At 45.2% G+C, this 15964-nt stretch overlaps 1 protein-coding gene across 1 annotated transcript in view; it reads right to left on the bottom strand.

Moving 5' to 3' along the window:
- Positions 1-3217: 3217 nt before the first annotated feature.
- Positions 3218-15964, bottom strand: part of ARL9 (ADP ribosylation factor like GTPase 9) — an 18311-nt gene continuing 5564 nt past the window's right edge. Inside the window, exons 3-5 of the mRNA XM_025209073.1 lie at positions 9563-9731; positions 6161-6336; positions 3218-4684 (exon numbers count right to left, since the gene is read on the bottom strand). Of these exons, the coding sequence (XP_025064858.1) occupies positions 4505-4684; positions 6161-6336; positions 9563-9731 (525 nt within the window). The 3' untranslated portion in view covers positions 3218-4504. The remainder of the gene's footprint in view (positions 4685-6160; positions 6337-9562; positions 9732-15964) is intronic.

Genomic DNA, 15964 nt, shown 5'->3' with positions numbered 1-15964 from the left:
GGAACTGACTGGGCCCCATAGACAAAGCTGTAGCTGTGAGATTAGCTGGCCTAACAGTTTTTTGCTCAGGGTTCAGCCTTAGCGATAAAAACTGGATCTAACTGCTTGGCACACCCGACACATTCCAGGAAAGCATATCCCAAGAAAGCATATTCAAATGAAGCCTAAAAGGGGTTGGGATTTAGGCGGAGTGATGTCAATTGCAAACCTAAAGGTGCTGCATCATAATTTGCTTGTTGGATAAACCTGAGTCTGGGTAGTAACCATTTATGATAATTTTAACACCTTTCAATCCCATAGGGTAACAGCTATAGGGCAATATTGTAAGTGGCCCTGAGGCCAACAGATTAACATAAGACTAGGTATAAAAAACATATGCATCAGGTAACCAGCAGGAAGGAGGGAACAGAACGGTCATTTCTGTTCCACGCCCGGACCCCAGACTCCCGGTGTGAGTGAGGATTGGATCCTGATCAAGGGACCTTCCCCAGTAATCCCTCTGACAGCGTCGATCATCAGGGACACCTGACTGGCACGCACCTGGCATTGAGGGACTATCGATAAATTGCCAACCCATGTCTGTCTATTTGTTGTTTTGAACAGCCCAGTGTGGCTAATACCCTCGCAGTGCCCAGTTGGCCTGTGACAGATTGATCTATCTAGCTATCTGTTATTATTATCTGTTATTATTATTTACTATTAGCTCTTTTATACTGCTTTATCTGCTTATCGCATTTATCTTTCTGTTAACTATTGTGTGTGTGTGTGCGTGCGTGTGTGTGTGTGTAAGCTATAATAAATTTGCCTTTATTCCACTCCCAACTTTGCCTCCTTGATCCAAAACTGAATTAAACAGCCCAGTTGGCCTGTGATAAAATTGATACACTCACAGTGCCCAGCTGGCCTGTGACACAGATCATCCCTAACCAAAGCTTATTCAAGCACTTCTTGAATACCTCCAATGATCGAGATTCCCCAGCTTCTCTAGGCAGCATGTTCCACTGCCTCACTGTTCTAACAGTGAAGAAGTTTTTCCTGGTATCCAACCTAAAGCTACTCTGCTGCAACTTTAAGCCATTGCTACAGGCCTACTCTCCACAGCAAGGGACAACACATCACCTCTGAATTCAGCTAATGGAGTCCAAGGTGAAGGCAGTGAGTGTATGTCTGTGCTTTATTTGCATTCTCAGAAGCCAGGATAACAGGAAGTTGTTGCAAAAAAGGTAATAACATACTGGACTTTATTAATAAGAGTGCCACTTGCGAATCAAGGTAAGTGATGCTCCCATTCTACTGTATTCAGCATTGGTGAGGCCTAACCTGGAGTACTGTGTGGATATTAAAAACAGCTTTCTCACTCTGATGGTGGTTAAGCATTACAACCAGCTACCCAGAGAGCTTGTGGGATGTTCATGCTTGGATGTTTTTAAGAGCAGGTTAGACAAGCACTTGATTGAAATGGTTTAATCAAGGATGACCCTACCTTAAGCAAGAAGTTGGAGTAGATGACTTCCTGAGGGCCCTGCTAGTCCTACTTTTCTACGATTCTGAAGTCAAGCTTGTAACAGGGGTACACAAGCAGATGCAGTAACTTTCTCACATGATAATATATTACCTTTCATTGTCTGAGCAGGTATAATTTTACAGGTAGCAGTTACAAGGAAAAGTAATTTATCTGGAAACTAAGACGGATCTGTAAGGTCCCTTCAAGCCCCTAACAGCTATGTAACTATAAGGGAACAGATCTTTTTTGTAGATGTAAAGGCTCTAAAAGAAATCATAGCACAAGTAAGAATCAGCATTTTTCCACAATTCAGCTGCCCATGCAAACAGTTACACAGAACTTGTAAGATTACCTCTAACCATCATTATTTCAATAAACAAAAGTATTGGTGTAGCTCTTGTTTAAAAGGAAGAGAGAAAAATGAGAAGGGAAAGGAAAAGAAAAAAAGAAAAATAAATCCATTCCCCAATTAAAAATTATGGAAAATTTAATATTTTTGACTCTCAAGGGTTTGTTTTTGGTTGTTTTTCTTTTTAGAAGCTTCTGCTTATAAAGCATGGTAGCCCAACTTCGATGTGACAGTCTCTTTTCAGTTCTTAAAGTTCACAGTTCAGATGCCTTAAATACAAAGGACAAACAAAAGGAACCTCATGTAAACTTATTACAAACTAAGCACAGAATACATGTAGAGATATTCCATGGGGAAAGCACAGCCAGGTTTCTTGTAAGATTGCAGTGACTTCCCGCAACCTTCTCCTGACAGAGGACACTGGAGTGGTGACATATTGTTCAGGTCCTGTTGCTAGCGCAGGAAAGCCTCACTTCCTTCGGAGAGCTTGAGTACGACATTGTGTCAGTGGCTCTCAACACTAAACTAGACTCAGGAAAAAATGGAACAGACACAGGCACTGAACTCCTGAACTCCCTGTTCACTGCACACAGGGTGCAGAAATGAACAGGTTGTGCTGATCATGATCTCTCTGCAGATAATAATTTCAACCTCCCAAACAGCAGTTCTTGCCACTATGTCAGTAAATCAGTCCAGAATCTTTCTGCACAGAATTTAAAAACACAAAAAAGGAAGTTTGTCTCTCTTTGACATAGCTATTTAGCATCCCACAGACAGCTGCTGCTGGTAGTAAACCAGGAATGTGGCTATTTAGAAGTATTTAGTCAGCTGTTACAGAGACCAACAGAGATACCAGGAAATTAGCTACAGATGTGAGCTGAGGTGTCAATGTCATTTTAAAAAATCAGTCCTATATGATGTGAGGAGATGACTGTGAAGAGGACAAGATGCAAAGGACTTTAACACAAGAACAATGACCAATAGTAATGGATCACAAGAAGGCAAGCCCCCAAACAGGAAGGGCTTGCACTGAACACTCACTTCTCCATGCAACACTCTACAGTACCAGCAGGTGAAGGGGGAACAGATTTGTATGAAGGGGCCCCTCTCTCAAGGTCCTGGGGTTTAAGGAGAGACTTGGAGGATCACAGCCAAAGACCACTCACCTCAGGAAGCTGAGCTCTTCTGGATGCCCACAGTGACCTGGGTCCCTCTCCTCATCACTGTTCACATCTTGCTCAGACAAGAAGAGGGTTCCGGTTCTCTGGTTTAAATGCTGTGGCCAGCTCTACTCCTGCCAGGCCCCCATGCCAGACCACCCTGTTCCACCACCTGTTTGGGTAAATAAGACTCCCGCAAGAAACTACAATAACATTTCTGCTTTATGTAACTGTTTCAGTGGCAAAATAGAAAGGCTGCTAGTAGAAAACCTTGGTACAGGATCCACTGTTACAAAACCCTTGCAGAGTATTCATGGTATTTTCTACCTACAATTCAATACAAAACTTCCTCTTTAAATATAAAGACAGGAGTGCTAGCAAGATGGAAATGGCCCACCCTATGCAAACCAATTCATTTTCCTTATGTGTGTGTTTGGAGTGGAAAGAATTTTTAAAATCAGATTTATTTTTCACCTTTAATATCATTTGTTTAATTTTGATGGCTGACTTAGTTCAGAGCCCAAGTTCACAAGAACGCTGCCCTGCTGGAACACCATTGTGTCTTTTAAACCATAAACTGATATGAGTACTTTGTTGGCACTCTTGTTTCTCTGTCTGTTGGTTAAATCTGCTCCTAACTAAATTAAACTAAATGATACTATTTCATCCTTTATATAGAAATAAATATCTACACAGCCTGTTGCACTAGTCCAACTAAAACAGGTTTAAATTCCATCTGAGTTATATTGTTGTAACTTTCTCCTGTTGGCAAAGGAACCCTTAATAATTTTTCCATGGTAAATTTTACTTCCTGGTTTCCATGCACTAAAAAGTCTGTAAAGCCAAGATTTTAAATTGAGCGTCTAAGATCATCTATTACAGCCTAACATCTTAAAAAGACCCAATTTCCAGAAAGCAAGTAGCAGTCGCCCTCTGACAGCCCAGAGATAACTGAGGCTTGACCCCCAGAATCAGTCATTTTGAAAATATTTGCCATGATGTTTAAAGTTTTCAAAAATAGATTTGGTTTTTCTGTGTTTTTTTTAACAGAGTATATTGCTATTTTAATCTTGTAAAAGACTTTTTTTAAAAAGCAAACAAAAAAGTCCCATAACAACCATCACTAAATTTCAGGCTCAAATCCAGAGCTGCTATAAATCAGCATTGCTTCACTGAAGTCATTGTACTAACTGATCATCAACACCAGCTGATTATCTGGACCAACATACCTAAGCTACATGTCCCATTAATGCTCGTCTTGTTAAAACTCCCTCTCCCCTTACAAATTCTCAGAAAAATATAGTGATTTTCAAAGAGCTTTTAAACTGCAAATCCTAATAAAATAAATGATCTTAACACTGACAAGAGAGAGTAACACCACACATCTTGACTGGAAAGTGGAACTCTCGGGCCTTCAAGCTGGCAATACAACCACCATCTAGATCCCATGACTGTGACAACAAAGCTTAGCAATTTGTCAGACAGCAGTTATCATGCAGTCTCCAAAACCAGCTGTGCAATTAGTTCTTTGGCATCCTTCATGCTGGAAGAAATCTCAGAGCCATCCTGTGCCACGTGGGTTCCAATAAGGAACATCTTTCTTTCATCTCCAATGTCAGACAAGGCCAGAGCATCATGGATGTCCGTGATGCAGTATGCTCCTTCAATATCCTAACAAACAAAAAAAGAAAACATGTCTGTTACATCTCCTACCAGCAGCAACTGGCTTGTTTGCTCTCCAAGGCCAAGACAATCCATTCAGATAATCGAGAAAAGTCTGTACCTCACAAGGCAGATTTTCCAACATCTCACTGACCTTCAGTGAGACTTTTGCTCTAAAATCTCTGCAGTCCCTCTGACAGTCTGGCTGGCCTAGATCTCATTTTCTCCAGGCATCTAGAGACACAACCCTTTTATATTCTTCCAGTGTATCTGAGGCTAAGCCTTCCTTGAGCTTTAGGACCCATGGTGATAGCACTACCAAGGATTTGCTAGAAGAGCATTCCCATCAGTCACAAGGCCCAAATGTAAAACCAGTTATTAGAAAAATTCAAGAGCAGATAAAAAAAAAAACAACCCAGAACAAAAATCCTCTCTCACGCACACATTTTGTTTTTTGAACAAACAGGCACTTTTCTCTCTCATAGTGGTACAATTTGGGTAAGATTCAATTTAGGCTTCAGATGCTATGAGAAAACAGTGCCACCCTGTGAAGAGAATTGGTATTATAAAGTTGCTCTTCCTCAGCTATAAACCTGCTCAAGGAGAAACAAAATGCCCAGTATAGAGACAATTAATTTACTATCCACTATGCAGCTGCTAGTAGATGAAGCAAAACATAGAGATTAGTACCCTATACACCCTAAATTAATAACTAAAATAAAATATGAACATATCATTTAGAAGAGAATACTGGGAGGGGATTTAATAGCAGCCTTCAACTACCTGAAGGGTGGTTACAAAGAAGATGGAGCTGGACAGTTCTCAGTGGTGGCAGATGACAGAACACAGAGCAGTGATCTCAAGTTGCAACAAGGGAAGGTTAGGTTAGACATTAGGAAAAAAACTCTCTCACTAAGAGAGTAGTAAAGCTAGTAAAGCACTGGAACAAGTTACCCAAAGTGGTTATGGAATCTCCATCTTTGGAAGTTTTTAAGACCCGGTTAGACAAAGCTTTGGCTGGGATGATCTAGTTGGGGATGGTCCTGCCTTGAGCAGGGGGTTGGACTAGATGACCACCTGAGGTCACTTCCAACCCTAATTGTCTATGATTTTATTATTCTAATTGATATATAATCAATAACAACGCCTGGGACACACTGCTGAACTTCAGATCTGAAAGCAAAGCTGGGATTAGCTGGGTCCTGGTTTTGCACTTCTGAACTGCAAAACCACGCACTTCTGAACTCTCCATGCAAATAGATACCTAAGCCCCTGACCTAAATTGCAGGTACAGAATTGAACCGTGGATTATTTTCATCTGCACTTGGCAGGTACACAATAAAAAAAACAGCATTTGAAATACCTGCCCCTTAATGATTCCAATTTATTTTGAGAGCTCTATTTCTCCCTTTAAAATTCACCAATCTAAACATCACCTTGAATACTGTAATTTTCTTGGGCTCTTTTTTTTTTTTTTTTTTTTACCTGTTTATTGGCTAGGACCACCACTGGCAGTGTAGAGTCATGCTGGACCAGCTGATGAAGAAGGTGTTTAGCCAAGGGTAAGCGTGTATGGTCTGCTGAATCCACAACATAGATCAGCCCCAGAACCTTGGGTAGGTACATTTTCCAATAGGAACGCAAAGATTCACTGCCTCCAACTGGAAGACAAAAGAGAGTGGCAGGACATGCAATTGGTAAAGCCAATCAGGGCAGCTACAGGACATGCAGTTGGTAGCAACAACTCTAGATACTGAGGTTAGTAGCTCCTTGATTCCATTGACTTTTATGTTCCCTGAATATATTTCTAAATATACAAACACCTGTTCAAAAGCAAACTTCTTATGTTTCATTTTAAGCTCTTCTTGGTCTCTCATTCAAGGGGCCAGAGGACAGCTGAGTAGAGGGAAATAGACAGCACAAAATTAAGCCAGAACACACACACACATGCACACACACTTGTTGGACACGAGACTCTTTACAGACTCTCTTTACTTTACTCTTTTCTCATACCTCCACGCTGCAAGCTCCGAGTGCTTGCTTTGTTTGTAAGAAAAAGTATTAAGACCACATTTTCAAACATGTGCTCTAGCTCCAGGTATATCTCTTGGGATATCAGACTCAGGACAACTAGGGTTGGAATTTCCACAAGTGCTAACTACCCACAACTCTAGTCCAAGTCAATGGCCCGGAGCGTTTCAGAAGAGATTCCTGGTTGGCTCTCAGAAATCTGTACTCAGGGGGATGTCTTAAGTGTCTGAGTCTCATCCTAAAGCTTTCCTTTTGCAGTTTTGAAAATGTCTGGGAAGATATTCTCCTCTAGTGATTGGACACTCCAAGGATCCTGCCTGAAGCTAAAAGGGAGGTTATAGCTGCATCAACAGCTTTCTTCCTTGAGCTGGACTTTAGGTGTCGCTTTCATTTGGGCTGCCAAATGGCTTTCTAGCAGGGGAATGCAGCCTCCACCACTGGAGAGCTTACCATCCACCAGCCGAGGGGTGGCCAAACTGTGGTACAAGTTTTATAAGGCACAGGCAGCCTGTGTGTGTGGAGATTGGGGAGGGGATGGAACAGATGGGCAGGGAGCATACGTCAGGAAGGAGAGGGTATGGCATGAAAGGGTGAGTGTATGCAAACACTTCCCTAGTGTTAAGACCAAGGTTTGGATAAGGAAACACTTCCCTAGGGTGAAGATTAGGGTTAGGTGTGAGAGTACTTCCTAGGGCTAGGGCTAATACTATCCTACGATTACAAATAGAGTGTGAGAGCACTCCCCTAGAGCTAGGGTGAGCAATAAGGAGTGAATCATTGCTTGGGTATACAGGGATGAAATTAGGAAAGCCAAAGCGCAATTGGAGTTGCAGCTAGCAAGGGATGTGAAGGGTAACAATAAGGGTTTCTACAAGTGTGTTGGTAGCAAAAGGAGAATCAGGGAAAGTGTAGGTCCCTTGCTGAATGAGGGAGGCAACCTTGTGACAGAGGATGCAGAAAAGGCTGAAGTGCTCAATGCCTTCTTCACCTCAGTCTTCACAGCCAAGGTCAGCTCCCAGACTAGTGCACCAGGCAACACAGTTTGGGGAGGAAGTGAGCAGGCAACAGTAGCAAAAGAACAGGTTAGGCACTATTTAGAAAAGCTGGACATGTACAAGTCCATGGGGCCAGATGGGATGCAACTGAGGGTGCTGAGGGAGTTGGCTGATGAGACTGAAGAGCCATTTGCCATCATCTTTGAAAACTCATGGTGATCAGGAGAGGTCCCGGCTGATTGGAAAAAGGCAAACAGCGCCCATATTTAAGAAAGAGAAAAAGGAGCATCCAGAGAACTACAGACCAGTCAGTCTCACCTCAGTCCCTGAAAAAATCATGGAGCAGATCTTCGAAGCACTTGGAGAAGAAGGTGATTAGGAACAGTCAGCATGGATTCACCAAGGGCAAGTCATGCTTGACCAACCTGATTGCCTTCTATGATGAGGTGACTGGCTCTGTGGATGCAGGGAGACCAGTGGACGTGATATACCTTGATTTTAACAAAGCTTTTGATATGATCTCCCACAGCATTCTCACAGGCAAGCTAAGGAAGTATCGGCTGGATGAATGGACTGTAAGGTGGATAGAAAACTGGCTGGAGCATCGGGCTCAGAGAGTAGTAATCAATGGCTCCATTTCTAGTTGGCAGACAATACTAAGTGGAATGCCCCAGAGGTCAGTCCTGGAGCCATTTTTGTTCAACGTTTTCATCAACAACCTAGAAGATGGCATAGAGTACGCCCTCAGCAAGTTTGCAGATGACACCAAGCTGGAGGCAGCAGTAGATATGCTGGAGGGTAGGGCTAGAATTCAGAGTGACCTAGACAAATTGGAGGATTGGGCCAAAAGAAATCTCATGAGGTTCAATAAGGACAAGTGCAAAGTCCTACACTTAGGACAGAATACCATGCATCAGTACAGGCTGCAGGCTGACTGGCTGTGCTGCAGCTCTGCAGAAAAGGACCAGGGGGTTACAGCAGACAATAAACTGAATATAAGCCAGCATTGTCCTCTTGTTGCAAAGAAGACTAATGGTATACTGGGCTGCATTGGTAGGAGCGTTGCCAGCAGGTCAAGGGAAGTAATTATTCCCCTCTATTCAGCACTGGTGAGGCCACATCTGGAGTACAGTGTTCAGTTTTGGACACTGTACATAAAGGATGTAGACAAATTGGACAGTCCAGTGGAGGGCAACAAAAATGGTGAAGAGGCTGGGGGACATGACTTGAGGAGAGGCTGAGGGAACTAGGCTTATTTAGTCTAGAGAAGCGGAGGCTGAGAGGGGATTTAATAGCAGCCTTCAACTACCTGAAGGGTGGTTCCAAAGAGGATGGCACTAGACTGTTCTCGGTGCTGGCAGATGACAGAACAAGGAGCAAAGGTCTCAAGTTGCAGCAAGAGAAGTTTAGGTTAGATATTAGGAAGAATTTTCTTACCTGGAGGGTAGTGAAGCACTGGAACAGGTTACCCAGAAAGGTGGTGGAAGCTACATCCTTGGGTGGTTTTAAGACCCAGCTGGACAAAGCTTTGGCTGGTGGGGTTGAACTAGATGACCTCCTGAGGTCCTTTCCAACCCTAATTTTCTATGATTCTATGAAACCACTTCTTTAGGGGTGGGGTCAGTTTTAGATTTAGCGTTCATGTAGGACAGCACATCCCCAGTCCCGGGGTCAGGGTCTGAGAGAGAAAACAATCTGATGTGGCTAGGACTAGCATATGGGGTACCAGCACTACTGAGGGTGCACTTCCCTAGGACTGGAAGGAGCCAAAACAATGAGCTGACTCTTACAGTTTTTGAGACAAGTTCCTGGGAAATCCAAAAGCTTTCCTCACTACCCAGAGTAGAATCCATTCACTTACTCTCTAGGAAATCCAACTGGGTCTCTTCTGTGTTGATGCAGACTGCATTGAATCCCTCTGTGGGTGCCGCACTATGCTTCACATGATTAGTTGCTAGGGAGTGGAGAACACTGGTCTTCCCTGCTCCATCCAGGCCCAGGACTAATATCTGCCTGCTTGGTGGTTTATCCTGTGGAACAGGAGAAAACTCCCTTACTAGTGCAGAAAGCAGAGGAGAGCACACCATCCCAAGTGCAAATCTCAACATCACGATGGCATGATGCTTTGCCTGGCCCACACAGAAGCAAGGCCATGGACCCATCAGAAGTGAGACCAAGTATCAATAAAGAAGTAGTGAGATTATAGCAGCAGGGACCATGCCTCAAACTGGGAATAAAATGGATCAAGACCATATTAAAACTTGGCAAACAGGGCTGTATTTATACACAGGAGGAGCGTCAGACTGTGGTGACTGCCACAGGACTGATATGAATGTGGAGAGCAAGGTGTACTGCCAGGACTTCACAGGGGACTCTATTCATTGGCTCTTTGAGAAGAAATCCCCTTTTTCCCCCCTCTTTCAGGCATATAAACAGCACACACTGCAGCTCCTAGAACAGACTTTCACAGCTAGGTCCAGGCCGCCCAGATCCCTGCTGGAGCCTTACGCTATGGGCGCTGGCTCAGCCCTGAACAGTCCATCTTTGGACCCCCAGCACAGCTTGCAGCCAGTCTGAATAGACCCCACACCCATTACTCCAGCAGCTGTGGCACAGGGCCCAGGTTGGGCCACAGCATGCTGGGACTGGACATGCTTGCTTGGGGGATCGCCCAGTGAGAACATGCCCCAGGTGGCCAGGAGCAGGGGAGAGGTAGAGAAGCTGGAAGGGAGCCTGAGGAGGGAGCTAGGAGGGTCCTGGAAGCCTCCCTATGCTGCCCAACCCATCCCACCACGTCTGCTCGGTGCCCTCTCACTGCACACCCATGCCCCCCCTGTCCTGGCCAGCCACTCATCTCCCCTGTCTGGGAGCAGGGGGGCAGACAGCTACAGCCCCCTCTGAGTTGCTCCACGCTGGTTTGTACCCAGCCATGGGGGTGAACAACCTAAGAAAGAGTGGTAGGGGCATTGGCAGGTCCTCTCCACAGCAGCCCCCAGTGGCTAGCAGAAGAAATGCAGGGGACCCAACAGCCCTCCATGACTTCCAGGCAGCGCTTCAGGAGCCATGCGTGAGGGGCTGGCTTGGCAATCCTGCAGGTGACTACCCCCCTTCCCCCCTCTGAAGCCCAGAGCTGGGCACAACCCTGGTGCTCACACTTCCTGCAGCATAGCCACGTTTCACAGCAAGGTATCCCCATTGCCCGGGGTGGTAATGATCCCATGGCTAAGCTCACCTTGGCCACAACATCCCTCCTTGCACAACATGCCACCTGCAGAAGGAGACCCCTGGATAAATTTTGGCAAGGGTCTCTCTGGGTATATGTCTGCCCTGAAGCAAGCTCCATGATATATCCTATCCCACGGGAATTTCACCTTGCCACATCTGCTCTCAGCCCTCTGAAGTGACCCCCATGCATAGCAAGACTTCTGCTTGCCACAGGGAACCTCTGTTAGTAGGTCCTCTGTGACCTGAAGGAGAATGTCTTGGGTTCTCTCTCAACCCTGCATGTAGTTGGTCCAATAAAAGATATCACCCTAAGAAACCCTTGCCTCTCACATAGGTTCTCTCTAGTTATTTATTTAAAAGCAATGGACAGCTGGCGGAGCACAGCTGTTAAACTTGACAGCTGGCTTTTGGGCACATACTGAAGTCAGCATGCATCTCTCATCACACACCGCAGAAAAGAACAGGAGCATCCCAAAATGCAACAACAGCAGCACCTGACCCTTCTCATTTGCTGCCCTCCACACATTGTGCATAAGAAGAGCGTGTTCCTGTCTGTGCTTTGCACAGGCTAGAAAGATGGCCGACTCACATGAGGCCCTGATGCTGATCTGTTGGAAAGCCCAGGGAAAAATCCCCTCCTCACTCCCAGACTGGGGAGTGCCTATTGGACCATACTGCTTCTCTTGCTTGGAAACTGGTTGACAAATCAACAAAAGCACGGAAAAATATATGACTGCATTCAGCTGTAATGGAGGTTACCCTCAGTGGGACTTGCACCTGCTTGAACTAGGGCTAAATATAGTCTGTAGCCTTCAGGTGCTATAAGAATTAGAGGAAATAACTGATCTGAACATAAGATCACACAGCTGTCTAGTCCCAGCAGTATATTATAATTGAACTAATCTCTAAAGGTAAGTCCACCACCTGTGCAGATCAGTGGTCACTGGAGTATAATCTACTGGTTTTTTAACCTTTTAAAAGTTTTATGTGCTCCATGGATATTTTGGGAAAGACAACACACTAAAATGGTTGGGATCTGCTAAAAATAAAAAATAAAAAAATCAAGGAAGTTCTAAATAGGAAAGGGAGGCCTAGAGCTTTGCTCCTCTCATCCAGAGGGCAATCAATGCCCTCCAAGCCACAGGACAGGTACTTTGCAAAATACACATAACAATACTGGCCTGCAAAGATGGTCTGTTATATCCATATTCTGCAGGAAAAGTTAACTCATGTTGCTGGGAATAATGAATCTCACAGTACCTACATATGAAACACGCCCCTGCCTGGGGCTGAAGTCAGCAGGAATCTGATAGATTTGCCTGTAAAAATATTTTGCTTTCATGACCTGCAACATACAAATAGCAAGCACTTGCTAGTCCACCTACTTACTACAAGCCTGTGTTTATTCTCAAGTGTTTGTGCAGGATTAAGTTTAGCTCCACTAATTAAGAAAAAATTAACTGCTTATAATATAGAAACACCACCCATCAACCACTTAATCTCCATCATCCTATTAACATTAATACCTCTTAAAGAGCCCAGGCCTCAACAGTAAGATTTTTAAAAGGCAGCTTCTTGCATCCATAGGCATATAAAAGCGGCTCGTGCACCAAGGAATTAATACTGAATTCTACCACTGAGGAAGCTTAAGATGGCTAGCAAAAGGGGGGGGGCGGGAATAGGTTTGGGTCCTTTTCTGCTTATTTGTAATGGAGAAGGAGGGCTTAAAAGAGGGCTTTCAAACAAAGATGGATTCCCTTTAGAAAAGTCTAAGAGAACTTGGGCATTAGAAATTCTAGGATTGGCAGTTGCTTTTATTGTAGAAGTTGCTGGAGGTCTCAAGTATGACTTAAAGAGGTTTGTTGGGACAGAGCAAATGTCTGGGACATGGAGGGAACATGGAGACACCAGATCCTCCAGGCCCACATGAGAACAGGAAATGTCAATGTCTTCAGAAAATGCAGCCATTCATTTTGGCTGAGTGGGAATAGCTGGGCTCCCTGAGTGGGAGCAGCTGGGCCTTGTGCTCCCCTAAGGATGCCATTGTTTCTCAGTCCTTCCTAATGCAAGGTAATAGGACATCTGCCTACGGATTCATAGACTGTAAGGCCAGAAGGGACCTCGGAAGATCATCGGGAAGATCATCATATGTTTCCTGCACCAAGCAGGAAACATAACTGGGGGTCAGGTGACCCCAGCAAGGTGACTGTCTAGTCTCCTCTTGAAGATTTCCAGGGCAGGTGTTTGCACCACCTCTGGAGGGAGCTTATTCCACAGTCTGGAAACCCTGACTGGGAAGAAGTTTTTCCTAATGTTGACCCTGAATCGATCTTCCAGGAGTTTGTGGCCATTACTCCTGGTTTTCCCCTTGAGTGCCCTGGTGAACAGTTGCTCAATGAGCCCGTGATGTACTGTACCCTTAGTGTAGTGGTAAGCTGCTACCAGGTCCCCGCTCAGCCTTCTTTTCCTCAGGCTGAAGTTCCTCAGTTCCACTTCCCCTTAGTCTCTGCTGCTCATCACACTAGCAGGTGCCATTTGGCTGTAGCCAGCAACATTATATTCTCTGTGACCAAAGGAGTAGGTGACAAAAGCGGAATTTATTGCAGGGGAATAGATCTCCAAAAAGGGCCCAGGACTAAGCTTGGATGAGCTGTTGCCACATCCTGCAATTCAGTGCTGTCAAACACCTATCCCTCTTCCCAAGATACAAACCACCCTCTTGAAAACATGGTGTTTAGGTGGCAAGGCACTGCATTCATCCCTGTACACAGGGGCAGCCCCGATGGGAGGGGAGCAGACCCCTGCACCACCCTGCCCTGGGGCTGTATGGCACGTACGCACTGAGCTCACCTGCATGTCCACACAGCTCTTGCTGGAGTTCTCCATGTGCCCTGAGCTCACCAGGTGACTGGCACAGGCTCTGGCTGGAGCCCCCACTTTCGCACAGCTCTGAGGAAGGCCTCCCCACTGCTGAAATCAACAGCAGGGGAAAAGAGGGGATCAGTGAGGGCAGTGCTCACTCTCTGGGCTCTGGAGCTGTGTGCAACCTGGGCTCTGACCAGAGCCAGAGCCAACCAGTTGGTGAGCTTAAAGCTCATGGTACCTGTGAAGTTCTGGCAAGAGCAGTGCTGACATGTCAGTGAGCTCAGAGAGACATCCAGAATCACAGCAGAGCATGTCCAGTAGGCTAGCAAATTCTAGGACAGTGGAAATTAGAGAAGGCAGCTCACTCAAACAATAATAAGCTTACTGGATTACAGGTTCAGTCAAAGGGCAGGCAGGCAGAAGGGGAAGGAGGCTTTGGAGCTATTTGAAGTTGAATCAGATTGTTCAGCTCTCCAGTGATCCTTCCGATCCATTTGCCCTATCTCTACCCCACTTACGCTGCAAGAACAAACAGCAGCTACTCACTTTGCAGGTAGCCACCATGGGACACAACATGGTTTGGGACTGGCAGAAAGGCCACAAATTAAAGCACAAGCTCAGTATGGGACTCTCTGAAGCATCCCAGTTAGATCCCTAGTCAAGCTCTGCTATTCTGGGTAGTAAGATGAAGTCTTTGTCCCAACATGCATGGGTGATATGGCTGGAGATGCACAATATACACACATAATTGGAACTGATTGGTGCTTTTCTCGAAGAACTGAAGATGCACAATAACTACCAGGAGAAGATTAAGACTGCGGTTCGTCCTATTTCTGCAAGATGTAAACTACCGTGGAAGTCTGTTATGTGAATAGATTGGGGCCATATACTATTTGTACTTCTGTAATTAACTCAAGGGAGGAAGTAAACATCAAACAATGTTTGCAATGGATTTCCTCTTTGAAAGCATGCTTTACTGAGAATTAATTTACAGAACTATATCAGATCTTACTAGACTTTAAACATGGAGGCTGCAAGTGAGAGAGGAACAGCGGAAAAAACCTTGGCTATACCCTGTTCACTCTCCCTTTCAGCATCCACTCTGCTACTGTGAGACACAGGATACTGGGCAAGATGCACCTATGGTCTGATCAACTAAATGGCAGTTTTGATGTTCTTATGCTCATGTCACCTGCTAGTATAAAATGGGGCAGAAAAAGGTTGCTAAAGGAAAGAGTCCACCTTCTAAAGCAAATGTAAGAATTGTGGTGCCCTGAGTTAAGATGTCCTTGTCCAGTAATCCTCAGGCTCCGTCCACATCATGCCAGGGCAGAGACTACCACAACTGAGCACGAGGCCTCTCTGTTTAGGTCAGTCCATCTTAGGCCACTCAAGGCCCCCTTTCATCACCAGCTTTCCCTTGTTTTTCCTGCTTTTGCCACAGGGACTGTTTGCCTCTGGGCCCCATTTCATCTTAATTGTTGCCTTTCACTTCTGCATGACCTGCTGTTGTGATTCAGTGGTAAAACCCTTGTCTGCCACATGGAAGACCTGGGTTTGTTTCCCAGATGTGCACATAACTACAGCCATTGAGGCACCAGAAGTCCAGGCTCAGCCTGGCCATTGGATTCTCTCTCAATGGTCTAAGGGGGGGATGGAAGGTCTGGGCAGCCTCCACTCCCCCATACTCCTGCCTAGGTGGATGCATCAACAGTCTAGGTGACCTCTGATGCATACACCATGACCCAGAAGGATTGATGGTTGCCTCCTACTACTTCTGCATGACACCCAGGCCCACCGTAATGGACACCCCATGAACAAATTCAGCACATACATAGTACATAGTATACATCTGGCTGTGTTTCCATGACTACAGTTCATGGGCCAGTTTCATTACCCAAGTGGAAGCCTTCAGCAATGCCAACAACTTCCAGAAGGTCCCACACTATAAATTGTACTGAGTTACTCTGGCTCAACAGGGAACAGATCTATTCCTGCATGGCTGAGCTACATCATATATGCCCAAGCAGTGAAGCAAAAATTATAGGTCACAAACCCATTTAAATGGAACAGGTGTTTTGTCTGCTTGTATTATGTTCAATATCACCCACTCAGGGAAATACAGAGGTATGTCATAAACTCAGGAGCAATCTGGGGGGGGGGGGGGGGGGGG

Source organism: Alligator sinensis, unplaced genomic scaffold (assembly GCF_000455745.1).
Source record: "Alligator sinensis unplaced genomic scaffold, ASM45574v1 scaffold989_1, whole genome shotgun sequence".
Lineage (NCBI taxonomy): Eukaryota > Metazoa > Chordata > Crocodylia > Alligatoridae > Alligator > Alligator sinensis.
This window is presented reverse-complemented; position numbering and strand designations above follow the sequence as displayed.